The sequence below is a fragment of the Medicago truncatula genome, chromosome 8 (genome assembly GCF_003473485.1).
Source record: "Medicago truncatula cultivar Jemalong A17 chromosome 8, MtrunA17r5.0-ANR, whole genome shotgun sequence".
NCBI classification, from domain to species: Eukaryota; Viridiplantae; Streptophyta; class Magnoliopsida; order Fabales; family Fabaceae; genus Medicago; species Medicago truncatula.
In genome coordinates, this window is record NC_053049.1 from 3,083,769 (window position 1) to 3,100,419 (window position 16,651).

General features: G+C 33.8%; 1 protein-coding gene across 1 annotated transcript; it reads right to left on the bottom strand.

Moving 5' to 3' along the window:
- Positions 1–1,031, bottom strand: LOC11435006 (auxin-induced in root cultures protein 12). The gene has a single exon (XM_003626842.4). The coding sequence runs from the start codon at positions 939–941 to the stop codon at positions 228–230; it is 714 nt and encodes a 237-aa protein (XP_003626890.1). The 5' UTR covers positions 942–1,031; the 3' UTR covers positions 1–227.
- Between the last annotated feature and the right edge of the window lie 15,620 nt (positions 1,032–16,651).

Genomic DNA, 16,651 nt, shown 5'->3' on the forward strand with positions numbered 1-16,651 from the left:
TGTAATAAAAGCTGAATTGCTAAATTGGATACAAAATTACAAATCATCATCTAACGAATCAGATCTCAATCAGAAAAGATCAAATATACTAAAAAGTAATAAAAACCACAAACAAACCAAAAAAGAGAAAGATAATGATATTGATAATACAACTAATAAATATAAATAAGAAAAATTATTGTTTGAGAAAGAGAGTGTAAAAGAATCACTTCAGAATCATTCTCTTCTCACATGGTAGTAATTAAACTCAAGAAAAGCAAAACAAACCCAAAGTAATATCCCATAACCAAACCAACCCCACCACTCTTTTCATCACCTTTAGGACCAGGTGCACCACCAGTGCTATTTGCACCTCCCACTGTGGTGGATCCCACCACCGACAACGCCGTGAAAGCATTAAGATTCTCCTTCTCAAACAAATGTTTCCCTGGCTTTCCTGCGACAACCGGCCCCACTTGCCATACCTGAGTAACATTGTCCGACTTTTCCGGCAACTTAACTCCCGCAAATATCGTTATAACACCGTTAGATTCTTCAGCAGACAACCCCCATGTTTCAACGGAGAGGCTTTTTACTTCGTTAATTCCACCGAAGGAAGTTAGGTTATATGTGTAGACACCAACGTTACCGTTGGTTTTGTATGCTATGAGTGCTTGTGCTCCAACCATTTTACCTCCGGTAGGGTTAATACCCCATGAAACCCAATCATCTTTATTCTTCGGTGTTGCGGAGAAGGCGATGGCGATGGAGTGGTTGGTGGTGTTGTAGGAAAAGTGGAGTGTGGCTGAAAGAGATGGAAGATCTGTGCAGTTTGTGTAAGAACGGTTTGATGGAAGCTTTTGAGAAGCACATTTGAGAGCTGAGTGTGAAGGTGTTATGAGAGAAATGAAGATGCAAGTGGAAATGGTGAGAGCTAAGATAAGAGAAGAAGATGAAGCCATTGTTGAAGAAAGAGAGAAGAGTTTAAAGCAAATAGGTTTTCAGCTTTGGGGTTAGGAAGTGGGATATATAGTAGAAATGGAACGTGTGGAGAGGAAAATGTTTTAAAATAAGAAGGATAGTGCAAGTGGAGTTTCTTTTTTTTAGTATAAAATAAAATTTGAGTTTTGTGATATTTTTGAAAGGGATGGAATTTTTTGTTTGTAGAAAATGAGTTTTTATAATAATATAGAGATTTTGCTAAGAAAATATTTATAGAGATATTTTATATGTGAACATATTGATAGATATATTTGTATATAGACAAAAAGATATTAAGTATCATGATGTACTGTTCTGTATATACTTTTTTTCTCTAAAAATTAAACATATTATGGTAAGTAATAAAATATGAATCAAGGTTTGTGTAAAATTGATTTGTACAATATTAAGGTATATAGATTGAATTTATTACTAATATTGTGAAAGATATTAATGATATTTTTCTGTTTTATAAAAAATAATGCTGTTTTTTTAAAAATATGTCTTTACTATGGCATGATAAGTAGATATAAATGGATGTGTGTAAAGTTTATTTCCATAGTTAAGTGGGTTGTGTATTTACATATCATATATTTTATAATTTTTAATAATCTCTTCAACCTATCATAATAATCTCTTCAACCTATCACTTCAAAAAATCTTACTAAATGGATCCCACTAATAACTCAATACCATTGTATATCAACAAAATTTATACGATCTAATAATAAGCATGATCCGCAAAAATGGAAGAGAGGGAATGTGATTCCGTAGCTACCATTCTCTATAAGCACCCAACATTTTATCTCAACAATAAAGGTGTCTATTTAATCTGATAATAAATAGGTGAAACATCCACCATTATGGATGGTCTAATGTAAATAAGTTACATTTACAAAATGTTTATATATATATATATATATATGGTTTTGCTAGAAGCCACCCATGAAGGTGTCTTTTAGCAACCCACACCTCAAGGTGTTATTTCCACTTTTTAATTATAACTTTGCTAAAAGACACCTTCATAAAAGGTGTCTTCTAGCAAAACTCATATATATATATATATATATATATATATATATATATATATATATATATATATATATATTGTAAAAAAACGAGACACTTCTGGTGGTGTCAAACCATCATAATTTTGATAAAGTTATTGTGTGTATTAGACCCTTAGCAACACTTGTTTGATCACATAACTAAAAAATATAAAGATTTGAATACATGTATTAAAATGTAATTTTTTTATTATTTTAAAAACATATATTATTCAATGGTTTTTTTTTCTAAATTACCTTTGAAAAATGGTGGGTAATTTACCCACCAACCAATGAATATGAGCAATTTATTGGTGGGGTTAAGATAGTTCATGAATATGTGCTTATGTGGCTAATGTGTATTCGTTGGAGTAAATTACCCACCATTCTTCCATGGGTACCATAGTTGTCACCTTATTCAATTCATTCTTTATTTTGGCTCATGACCAAGCAAATATTTCTCCTTAGACGATATTAGTATGAAGAAAGTCTTGCATGGTCATAATTACTTGATTGTATTTTGGCCACACATATTCATCATAAGATAAAACGAGAAAAAGAATTAAATGTTATACATTTTTAATATAATGAAATGATCATATGTGTTTTTGTGTGTTTTAAAATAATTGTGATCACCCAAGTGTTTCCCAGTAATATATAAAATTAAAAATCAATATCTAATGATTTATATGATAAGGCCTTATATTTTCTTAAATAGCAATTTTTTTCATCTACGATTAAACAATTAGTTGGTGTAAATGGTAAGAGATTTGATCAAGTTAAGAATATGATTGATGGTTTAATCTTTATCTCTTTTTTTTTTTTTTTTGACAATTTAATCTGTCTCTTGTGTACCGAAAAAATTTAATCAGAAGGAGATAATCCACATTGTATGTCTGCCAATTTTTTTTTATGGATATTAGTCATCATTAAGTAGCTTTGAAAACTTTATATTTTCTATTCAAAATTAACTAGGCATATATAATTCAAAAAATAAACAAAAAAAATAAACGAATTCAACAATGACCACTGTTTGCCAATTTTTTAAACAAAAAAGATATTGGGGAAATAAAGCAAAATGATATAACTTCTTCTTTAAAGAGATAATAATATATGCACTTTTAAATTGCATGACATGTGCATGTTTTCATAAAGAAAAACACGACCTTTACAAATATTAGTAATATATTTTTCAATTCACTTTTAAGTTTTAACGATTATTGATTTAATTATTCTCTAAAAGTAAACTCATTTTTCTTAATTGTTTATTTATAGAATAATTGAAATGACTTTTTTTTTTTATCACTAAAGTACTGACCCATAATTATTAGAATATTTGGTTTTTAGTGGGCATCTAAGATATCTCCACCAGATCATTTGAACCTGCTATAAACGACTGCAAGAATCGAACTCCGGTCCTACAAAATAAAACTAAGATGTTTTTTTCGCAAGAAACATTTGAACTCTTTTATGTTCAAGTTGTATAGTGTGGTTAGATTAATACACTATAAGTATGAAATTCAAGGTTCAAACTCCAAACACTCTTTGAGGTTTGTTGGATGGAGAGTTGGAGACTCTTGATCAATCATCAACTGTATAATTAGGTCATCAAACCATAATTCAAGGTACACTACGTCTATCTTTTCAATATCTCTCACTCTTACTCTCTTAATAATTTGAGTGTCACATCTCGACATTTTTGCTGCTCGACAAAGTCTATCATTCTAATTAATGTCTCCAAATCACTTATGCTCAAAATTTAAAATTAATATATTTTTTTGTAAAAAGAAAAAACAATATTATATTTCAAGTGAAATACTTGGTTGGACGCTAATTCCAAATATATATTTTTAGACACTAATAGAATACACCTCATTTAGTCCCCGTGAACATAATTTAGTTGGCATGAACATTGATTGTTATATACAGGATCAGGGTTCGAACCACGGACACCCACTTATTCACTTTTAAAAATGTGAATTATAGTCACTAGTCTGCTTGACAAAAAATAAAATAAAATACACCCTATTTAATGATTTTAAAAATATACATTAGTTAATTCTTTTTTGGGCATATACCCATTTTTTTTTTAAACAAGGCATATACCCATTTTAAAAGTTAAAAAAAAAAGTATCAACTAAATTCTTTCAAAAAAAAATATCAACTAAATTAGTCATGCTAACGTCATCCATCACTCTATCAAAACAGATTTTTCGTGTCAAGATCAGGCAGGTACCACGAATACGACTTCCTTTGTCATCCTTATATATGGCCGAACAATGTGGACAATTACTTGTTTTCTTTACGTGTCCTTCAATTATTGGCTAATTAGAGTTACTTTTACTGCACACACATGAACAAATTGGTTGGTTGACCATGGAAGTTGAAGAGATATTTGAGATTGAATTTTTTATTGTGGAAGGTCACAAGCACGAACAAGAACTTTGAACTGAAACAAGACCAGATTTGTTTTTACTATTTTTAAATACTCTTAAAAATAATATTTAATAATTTGGATGGATTAGCACGTGATAGAGAGGAAAATACGTGAAGACAATGGTATAGCATGTGGATGGATGGTGATATTTTTGGAAGAATTTTAGTGATATTGCCAAATACATACTTTTGGCAATTGTGGGTAAGCCATAAGCAATGGGAATTAAAAAAGCAAAGGGAATTTTCTTTGGCTTTTTTAAAATATCACTAATGTATGTGCATCCTTTTCTTTTTTCCTTTTTTCTTTTAAAAAGACGTTTTCAAAAAGAAGAATATAAAGTGGTTAGGTAAAGTTACTTCAATTATACTAGTGGTCATTAAAGTGAGTTAGATTGGTGAGTCAATTTTGTTATTTCATCAAAATAGTAACTTTGGCAATTTGCAAATTAACTCAAGCAATCCTTAAAGTGCACTTGATCATCAATAAATTTAACTAATAAAAGAACACTTGTAATCGAGAGTTCTTTTCTAAAGAAGACTATTTTTTGGGTAACATAATAATAGAAGACTATGTTAATAATAGAGAGAAAAACAGAATCATCACAATCAAGAGGACTCGTAGAATGTGGTAATTTGAAATTTTTATTCTTTTGACATGTGCTTCTTTCTAATAAAATTCAATGATTGATATCTAAAATTTATTGATCTGTAGTGGAATTTGATCAACGATATGAGAAATAGATGAATGAGTAGTCGAGGATGGCGATTGCTCTATAAAGGAGTGGTTTACCTACAAACACTATGAGAACCAAGTCAACGATGAGTTGGGAAGTGAGCATATGAAGTGTAGGGAATGTGTATGTATTTTGAATTGGGTCTTGAGTTAGCATTTATAAGAGGATAATTTGGATCTTTCGAATATAAACTCTAATTGAACAACTATCATTCGAGGCAATTGCTTATAAATCATGATGTGATTATCATCATACGGTCCTGATTCCGTCTCAAGACTTGCTTACATGTGCCTCTAGAGCGTGTCCATAATATAGTCGGTAGATCATTGCCTTTTGTTCAGACCCGCTTTCTTGTTGGATTGGATTTGATTAGTTTGTATTAGAGCAAAAGAAGTATTAGGCTTAGTTAGATCCATTAAGATACAGTTGTAACTAACTAACACATGTCACTATTGTAACCTGCTATAGCAGGTAAGGATCTCAGTGCTATATAAGCAAGAGACCTTCATCAATTGTAATTCAATACATAGAAATATAATTCAGTTGCATCTTTTACATTCTCTCTCTAGTTAGTTACAAAATTCTTTATGGTATCACAGAGCTAGGTTGAAGATCCATGGCGGTTTCTACTCCTCCACCCTCTCCTCCGCCACACATGGCGACTCCGGCGCAATCTACAATGCTGCATTCTGTCGCTTCTTCTTCTATTTCATCTTCGCTTCAGTTCTCTCTCAAAATCAATGAAAATCTTGATGAAAACAACTCCCATCTCTGGCGACAACAGATCAAACCTTATATCAATGCTCACAATCTCACTAATCTTGTGGTTTGTCCTTCGATTCAAGTGGAATTTCTGAGCAACGTCGATCGTCGTTCCAGTACCGTTAATCCAGAGAACGAGTGGTGGCATCTACGCGATCAAATGCTTCTTTTGTGGCTTCAATCTACGCTTTCGAAGGAGATCCTTGCTCGCGTTCTTGGTGCGAGATTTTCCTATGAACTTTGGGATAAACTGTTTGCATATTTTCAGAAGCAGACACGCGCGAAAGCTCGTCATCTTCGTGTGGAGCTTCGTTCGTGTTCGCTCGAAAACTCTACAATCAAAGAGTATCTTCTTTGAATTCGTACTATTGCAGATTCGTTAGCATGAATTGGAGATCATGTCCCTACGAATCAACATGTTGATGTCATCCTTGAAGGTTTGCCCTCCGATTACGCTCCTGTTGTTTATGTTGTTGAGAGTCGATTTGATCTCATGGACATTGATGAAGTTGAAGTGTAACACCCCGTTTTCCCAATATACAACTTTCTTAAATCATTTATCAGAGTAAGCATCATAAACAACGGGATATCACATATAACATAATCCAAAACAGTTAAATAATAATTTAACCAAATATCTTAATCATTGCAGCGGAAATTATATCATAGTCATAAAACGTTTTGGCACGCAGGCCCCATCAAAATAATCTCAAAAGAGTTAGTTCAATAACATAATAGCATATTATTCACGTAATAGAACGAAGCATGCATAACATATAGCCCCATCCCGTTACGTATCAGAGCGACCTAGACGACACAGTGAAGGCAAGGCCACTCACGACGGAAACTGCACACTAAACACGATCACCTGCAAGTTACCCATACGAAGGACAACATTTTCAAGCAGAAGGGGTGAGATTTCATAACAAAATAATGTTAATCAAAGTAATTCGAATCATAATTAACATTAACATCATAATCAATCTTAAGTAACTTTGCATATTTGATAAACAATTATCACGTAATCACATCATCAATCATAGACAACTTTGCATATTCAATAAACAAGTATCACGAATTCACATATTCAATCGTCATCAACAACATAGCATTATAGACATGACAATGTGACAATGCTCTTAGACTCCTTATATGCATGTGGTACCAATCGTCATCATAAGTATTAATATACTTTAAAACGTGCGGAGGACAAAGCTCCTAATAAGTCGTGCGGAGGACAAAGCTCCTAATAAATCGTGGTGAGGACTAAGCTCAATGAATGCTAATGCATGGACTCTTATGAACAAATCACTGTAATCAACATATCAACATGCATCCAATAATTTGGAGCTAAACGTCATCATTTCATCATATATAGACATTATGCACTTAGTTAAATAACAGCAGCAGCATAGTCAAGTCACATAACAGGATGATATCATTATATCAATAGCAAATCAATTGCATCATAATTAAACTTTCATATCTTACATAATTGTACAATACTTTAATCATGCTCAATTAATATCAATATATCTTAAACAGCTTTACAGACTGTCTTAAACGTCATCATTGGTCTCAATTACCATAAGGGGGTTCTCTCTTGATCCAAACGTGCGACACAGATCGCACAAACACTCAAGACACTCCAACCTGGAAGTGCTCGCGAGACGAGAATTCTTACTCGCCATGGCGAGTACAAGACAAGTTCCAAACTAATGCTGTTCTGGATTTAATCTTGTCCTACATTCATCCCTATTCATTACTAGGTATGTTCAGGCACTCAAAGGCACTCAAGGTCCAACTAAAAAGTCGAAATTACAAAATCCAACATGCTCTCTGCCTTAGCTCGCTATGGCGAGTAAGGTTGCTCGCTATGGCGAGCAATACCAAAAGAACTCGCGAGGCGAAGGGAAAGGCTCGCGTGGCGATGAATGTCGCTACGGCCAGGCTTCCTATTTTCACAAAAATCCGACGATTCATATGGTTCTAAGCCTAGTATTGATTCCAAAGTTTGTCCTAAACATTATCTAAGGTCCAGGAACACTTTCTACACCAATTTAATCAATTCCTACAGTTTAATCATCAATTTTAGGGATTTGACCTAGTTTTCGTTTTCTCCAATTCAATCCTAATTCTTGCTAACTAATCATCAGAATTACATTCAATTAACAATACAGAGTTATTAGTCTCACCCTTACCTTAATTTGCAGAAAATCGCAGCTCTCCCTCTTGGTTTCTCTTCTCTTGGCTTTTTCTCCAAAAACGTACGTACAACAATGTTTTTCTAAAACTAGGTCTAACTCTTTTATATCTCCTCTTATTTACTTATCTTATCTCACTTTCTCCCCCAAAACTATCTAAAATATCAAAATAGCCCTCAACTAAATACTTTATATTATTTTCAAATCTTTATTTTATTTTATTTAACAATAAAATAAATCCCTTAATCTTATCAAATCTTCCAAAACTCATAACTTATCACAATATCAACCAAACCATCAATATAGTCGTAAATCATTCAAATCATACCAAAATCATGCATATATTATATAAATATAATATAATCGCCTAAACTCAATTAAATAAACAATTAACAAAAGTGGGCGTTACATGAAGCGCTTTTGCTTGCTCATCAGTTGAGACTTGACAAGTTTAAGAAGAAAATAGTCTCTGATGCTGCCTTTGTGAACCTCACACATGCTTCTACACCTACTCCTAATGGTGAATCTGATTCCTCATCACCACGGTCAGAACCTCCTGCTCCTAATCCTCCTTCCACCTACTTTCACCTTTTACCAACTTTTTAAAAGATTTAGGCATAATTCACAGACTTATTTGTCCCCATACTCACCACCAGAATGGTGTTGTGGAAAGGAAACACAGACATGTAGTGGAACTTGGTCTCACTTTATTAAGTCAAGCTTCCCTACCTCTCTCTTACTGGGACTATGTTTCCTCATTGCTGTCTATCTTATTAAGAGACACCCTACATCAGCTTTACACTTTCAGGTTCCCTACAATGTGTTGTTTAAGCAAAGTCCATATTATAAGTTTCTCAAGGTCTTTGGTTGCGCATGTTTTCCTTTACTCGGACCTTACAATGCTCACAAACTAGACTATAGGTCTCAAGAGTGTCTGTTTCTTGGTTATTCTCTGTTTCATAAGGGTTATAGATGTCTCTCTCCATCTAGCAGACTTTACATTTCTAAGGATGTCTTATTCCATTTGACCCAATTTCCTTATGATACACTTTTTTCCAAATCCTCTAGTGAAGCTCAGTCCTTCAACACTAATTCACACATCAGTCTTCCTCCCCTTCCCAATTTCATGCCTACTCCATCTCTTTCTTTAGTTGTCAGTCCCTCTCCTCATTTATCTGGTTTTGTTGCTACACCACAACCCTCTTTTGATCATGACATTTAACCTATCTCAGGCTCTTCTGCCTCTTTATCTTCTCCTTCTACTCCTGAGGAGTCTACCTCATCTATTTCTCCCTCCTCCATTCCTAAACATGTCGTTCCTCTTTCACACAAGGTTGTTAATAATCACTCTATGAAAACACGTGCTAAATCAGGTTTTGTGCAACCTAGACATTATCCTTCTTTATTACTGACTCATTGTGAACCTAAGAATGTAAAGCATGCATTGTCAGACTCTAACTGGCATGCTGCCATGAGGGATGAATTTGACGCACTTCAGAAGAATCACACTTGGGATTTAGTCCCTCTTCCTCCTAATAGAAATGCTATTGGTTGTAAGTGGGTCTTCCGAGTTAAGGAAAATGCAAATGGGACTCTGAACAGATTCAAAGCTCCTTTGGTTGCTAAGGGCTTTCACAAATTACAAGGTTTTGATTTCAATGAAACGTTTTCACTTGTCATTAAACCTGTTACTATAAGAATTATTCTTTCTTTGGCTATTACATATAAATAGACTATTCAGCAACTAGATGTTAATAATGCTTTCTTAAATGGCACCCTTGGTGAAGAAGTATACATGCAACAACCACAAGGCTTTGAGTCCTCTTATCCATCTCTTGTTTGCAAACTCAACAAGACTTTATATGGCCTCAAACAGGCTCCTAGGCAATGGTTTGAACGTCTCAAAGCTACACTTCTTACCTTGGGATTCATAGACAGCAAGTGTGATCCCTCACTGTTTACCTATTGTTATACCCTGATTTTGGACCTAAAAATACTCGTTCAAATTTCTTTTCTAACACTGATACTTGTCGGTTCGCTGTTATTTTTCTCTGAATCTTTACTCTCTTTTTAAAACATATTTTACTGCCTCTGTCTGTCTTTTCTTGCATTACAAGTCATTTAAGAACTCTCTGAAACGTCGTATTACTTTTCTCACATTTTATTTCAAAAATCATACAAAAGGGTATTTTGGTCATTTCCTGCAGTGGAACCTATTTTAGTCCCTGTGTTTGCCTCTGAGCCTTTTCAATCTGTCTGTACAAATCATTGTTGAGTCTTTGTTTAAAAAAATCATTTCAAAAATTGCATCTGAGTCAGTCTGAGTCAGTTTAGTCCCTAGGGGCATTTTGGTCTTTTCTTGTCAAAATTTCGGCAGAGAGGTATTTTAAAATACCTAATTTTTGTAGCTGGTTCATTTTAGTCCTTTTGTTGATTTTATTTTTGGTTTCACTTTACGTTTTTTTCAAATTACCAATTTTAGTCCAATTTTATTTTTAAATTGCATTTCAGTCCCAAACAGTTTATAAATTTCATTTCAGTCCATTTTTTTTATTATTGCAGTTTAGTCCTTTTAGTTTTCTTTTTTGCAGGAAGGTCCTTGAATCAAATACAGTGCAAGTCCAGGTGTCGTCACCCCATTGGGTCTCAAGTACACATGTCAGCTATAAAAACAGCACAGTGTCAGATTTTCAAGGGGATCCATTCATTCCACGCCACATCACCACGCCACATCATTACAAAGCCTCTTTCAAGCTCCAAGTTCTTATATCTCAGGCCCAAGCTCAATGTGACTGCTTCCCTCTCATCCAAACAGCCACCATGAGCTTGTGGGGGGAATATTAGAGTATAAGAACTATTAGGCTTAGTTAGATCTATTAAGATACAACTGTAATTAACTAACACATGTCACTATTGCAACCTGCTATAGCAGGTAAGGATCTCAGTGAAGGTGAAAAACACAAGAAGGGGGGGGGGTTGAATTGTGTTTTCTTTTTCTCTTAAAAAATACTTCTTCTGATAAAACTTCAGAAGCAGTTTGAGTGCTTCTGATGAAATGATCAGAGTCAGATTGCAGCGGAAAAGAATAGAGCAGAGAAAAGAAAGACAAAGACACAAGCAGTTATCCTGGTTCCTTCCACAACACGGAAGTAGTCCAGTCCCCCTTGCACTTCCAAGGAGATTTCACTATAATCACAAAGATTACAACTGCTCAATACTTTCTAAGTATGAGACTTCACAAAAATGCTCAAGCACACACGCAAGAGTCTTCCAATGCTCAAGCACTAAGCAAGAGACTTCTAATGCTCAAACACGCAGGCAAGAGACTTCTGATCAAACAAAAATACAGAGAATTGAGTTTGACTTGAACACTTGATATACAATCAGTGGTGTTCACAATACAATACAATAAAGACTCTAGACTTTGAATTTCTAAGATGTATCAAATCAGTGCAGAAATTCAGTGTGCTTTGTAGAATCAATTTGACAGAGTTTTGGCGCTTTTGAACTTATATATCTCTATCTTTTATCTTCAAGTCTTCACTCCTTTATATAGAGGCGTGAAAGAGACGTTGAGATAATCAGCACGTCTAAAGAGTCGTTTGAAATCCTTTGATCATCCACCAGTAATCCTTTGCCTGATTTGGGTGTAGTCCTTTGAAGAATAAGCTTCAAATTCATTCCCATCTTGAAGGTACAAATTCTGCAGGCATGGCTGTTGTCTTGTCTTGTAGCGAAGACAGAAAACAGAGTAGTGGAGGTAGTGGTTGTACACTTGTACTTTGTCAACTCTATTAACGAGAGACAAGTGCTCAGTGCTATCCATATATCCGTTGATACTTCCCTTTCAATTCTTCGTTCTTCTTGAATAAGACTGAATTGAGAATCAGCTACTTTGAATCTTCAGTTTGATTAAAGGATCAAACGTAGCTTCTGGTGAAGATATTGCTTCTGATGAAAACTTTTGCTTCTGATGACCTTCTGCTTCTGATGACGTCATTACTTCAGAAGCACTTCAGCTTCAGGAGCAGTTTTCTTCAGATGCTCAGAATTTCTTTTTCTTTCCATTGTTCTTCCAAGACCTATTGAAATAACTTTGAGTAGCCTTTGGTCCTGTACACTTGAACAATTATTAGTAATAACCAATTGACAATTTTTAATACCTTGTTATCATCAAAACTCAATAAGGTTCATTGTGAAACACATTTTGTTCCAACACTCAGTGCTATATAAGCAAGAGACCTTCATCAATTGTAATTCAATACATAGAAATATAATTAAGTTGCATCTTTTACATTCTCTCTCTAGTTACTTACATAATTCTTTAGTTTGAAACACTCGTCATTTGAATTGGATTTGATCAGTTTAAAACGCTCGTCATTTCTCTAGCTAATTTTTTTTATCTTATCGTATATAACAGAGCACTACAATTTAAGAGTTGAAAAGTTTATGATGCATCATGAATTGAAATAATAAAATTAGAATAGCATGAATGGGGAAAATTATACCAAAAATTTGATTTAATTATGACAAATGTAAGGGATATGCAATGTCCGTCCATCTAAGGATTAGGTTACTAAAGCTTTAACTTCCAAGTTCACCAACACAATTTTATTTTTCATTAGTTTTGATCAACGAATTATAGACTACATATTCAAACAAAAAGGATCCATGTTTTAAAATTTCCTTTAAATTCCACCAACCATTGAAAATTATTGAACCGGGTCCGGGTAAAAGTTTTAACATAATTGTTGCTGCATGGAAGCTAATATATCTCACTAGTAGGAACCAAATTACTACATCATTATGCGTCTTTGGCTTTTTAATTACGATGTAGCAAACAACTTACAAACATATGGAAACCGAATGATGATTTTCTGGCTGGAATTTTATATTTAATTTGTATCTTTAGACTTCATTTGCTTGGCAGTTTTCATGGGATATGATGCATGTGATTGAGAAGTCAAACATAATATAATTTTATTTGTCCCCATCCATATGGAATTTAAGTTTTTGATTGAAAGTTCTCATGTTAAGTTGGGGTGTGTGCCCTTCGAAACCATATAAATTTGAAACTTCAATTATGGATTTTGAATTGTGTGGCATGGAGCTTTTGTCACACTAGTTTCAAATGTATACGTGGCGGATTTTGAATTATGTTTACTAAAGTTTAATATAAAGGAAATATAACTTTCTACGAACATTTAAAATAGTATCAAATTCTCACTTCTATATGATCAAGCTCTAGTTCCACCGTCACTTGAGTAAAACCTAAATTCATAAGCCACTAAAGCCTTGTCTTAGACTCGTGCTTGTTGAGGTGTTTGTTGAGTAGTACTCACTATCTTTTCCCTTGGCCCATGATTTTTTCATTTTATTATTTTCCTTTTTTTATTTATTTATTTTTGTTGAACATCATTAAAATAAAAAACAATACCAAAAGTAAAATAATCCTTATACAATAGATGAATTAAAAATCATTCATTCAAAATAAACTCATTCTTATTCATTGACTGATTTCGTTCAGAATCATACATAAATCAATCGTTCAAAATCTTAAATAATTGATTCATTCATGCTTGAAGTGAAGTCATGCACTCACGAGACGAATTCAATCCAAAGACGAACGGTGACGTGACGGCTGGGAAGGGGAACATCACCGTTAGACTCAAGAAGCTCAAGGTAGCTTCAATCTGAAAACACCAAAAAGAATCCTTAGAATAAAAAACATATACCAAAAATAAATTGATCCTTATAAAAAATATATACCAACAGTAAAATAATCCTTATATGACAGATGTATTAAAAACCATTCATTCAAAATCAACTCATTCTACATTCATTCATTCAAAATTTAAAAACTGATTCATTCATACCTAAAGTAAAGTAATGCACTAACGAGACGAAACGAATCCAATGACGAATGGTGGATGGTAAGGGGAACAACATTGGTAGATATTTGCATTTTACTTCTATGTTTTGAGCTCTCACTTCTCAATTTTGTGTTTAGGCTGGCTGGAGTAGAGGTGTAAAAATGAAATGATGTTGGGTTGTAAAAAAAAAATTCATAAATGTTTGGGCCCTCTTGATACTTCTTTTTATGTATATATATAACCCCCTATAAAACAAACTTGCTATATACACCTTCAATAAAAACATTTTTGGACCCTATAGTCATGAGCTCTAGGCTGTTACACTTTGATCTATGCCCAATGTTTAACGTAATAAAAAGATCGGACAAACGAGTACGATAATGCTCGTCCAAATGTTAGTGTATACTCTCTCAGTTTCAAATTGTAACGCCCTAGTTGTTGTATTTAATTATTTTGATTAATGTGGAGTATATATATATTTATATATGATGTTTGGTGATTTATGCGGAGTATATATATATATATATATGTGTGTGTGTGTGTGTGTGTTTTTTGGGTGATTTACGTGGTGTACTATTTTATTATATGGTTTATTTAATAATAATTAGAAATAAGTGTGAAATAATAATTATTTTGGTGTTTGGGGAGTTAATAGAAATTATTAAAATTAAAGGGGTTTAAATGAAATGAAGGGAGTTAAGTAAGTGGGAAGTTAGAAAATAGAAGTTAGAAAGTATTGTACGTGAGAACTGTTTTATGTGAAACCAAGCCAAGGGAGAGGAAACCAGGAACAAGGGAGAAGAACCAGAGGAACCCTTTTTGCTGTGCATTTTTCATTATGAATTAAGGTAAGGGTGAGGTTTACTTCAATAGTGTAGATTTTAGATTCTGATTTTGAGTTTAACAGGTTATGGTGAAAATTGGGGATTTTGGGTTTTATGTTGAATTGTTGATTTTTGGAGCTGTGGGTGTGAATTTGATGTTAGAAATAGGTTCTAAGTACATACAGAAAGTTAATTTATGTCTGTAAACTGATTTGGGGAGTGATTGGAAGAAAAATGAGATTTTGGGGAAAAACCAGTTTTCTGCCCGTACTGATGTTCATCGCTCGCCTCGCGAGCATTCATGTCTCGCCTCGCGATTGAACAACATCAACACTCGCCTCGCGAGCAGACCAACTCGCCATGGCGAGTAGCCAGATCAAAACTTGATTTTTGAAAAGTTGTTATAAGATGTTTTGGGGATGGTTTAAGGTACCTAGATGATATTAATGAAGACTGGAACAATTTTCAGGATAAAAAGATGATTAGGGAGCTTAGTATAGAAGTTGGAGTGAGAAAATGTCATTTTTTCCGAGAGCACCTATTTTTCACTCGCCTCGAGTTCGCATTGAACTCGCCATGGCGAGCAAGTAGTTTTGTGAACTCGCCATAGCGAGTAGATGTGCTCGCGAGGCGAGTTGCACAGTTCCTGAGTGCTGTTTGTTTGTATGGATGGTAGTGTTTGATGTTGTAGTTTTTGAGCATGGTTATATGTAATTATGTATTATTTGGGATGATTGGATTGCTGGATTGATGATTACTGTTGATGACTGAAATGTATGCTATTTATTGAATCATACATGTTGTTCAAGTGGTGTCACATGGAGTTTGCATTGCATGGTCAGTTGTATGTAGATATACACAAGTAGGTCCATTGCATATGCATAAAACAGCGGAGAGGACTCATGTCCTGGAGTACTAGTTGCTCAACAGCGGTGAGGGCTTCGGTCCTGATGAATGCTTTAACTATTCAAAAGCGATGAGGACTTCGGTCCTGTTTGGTACCACATGTATATTTGCATATTTGAGAAGTCTAAGGTGTTGTCTTAGCAGTGTTGTCATGTCATTTGCATGAGTCGTAGTTGTGGATTGTAGTTGTTACTTGATGATGATGATGTTGTTTGGTAAATATGTACACTGTATACATACTTGATGAGTGGATTCTGATGATGTTGTTGTTGCTTGTGAATTAATTATGTATATTTGCAAGTTGATGTATTTGATGTTATAGGGTGTTAGATTCAATTGAAGATTTAATATATATATTTATTGTTGTGAATCTCACCCCTTCTGCTTGAAAATGTTGCCCTTCCTATGGGTAACTTGCAGGTGATCCTGAGTAGTTGGTGGTGGCTCAATGTCGTGTCTAGGGCTCTGATACATTCGAGATGTGTTTTATTGGTTGTATTTCATTCCTTATGTATCTCATTTTGAATCTTGTTGTTATGGCCCTATGATGGTTGAAATTGTTGTTAGGCTTATGCCAAGATGATGTTTTGGAGGATTTAACTGTTTTTGATGATGTTGAATAACATTCCGCTGCTGTTTAAATGATGTTTGAACGTTGTTTAATTAAATAGTTTCATATGCTATTTAAGAATTTTGAAATTGCAATGTAGCATACTTGTTTGGCGAAATACTCTGATAATTATTTGTTATTTAATTACTTTTGGGTAACAGGGTGTTACACAAATTATAAGAAAAAAAAATCAAATCACAATTATTATGAAAACTAAAACATAATAATCTGGAGTATAAGTACTTTTTATGTTTTCCTTGAAATAAGTTTCATGAGAATATGTAAAAATAATTTGC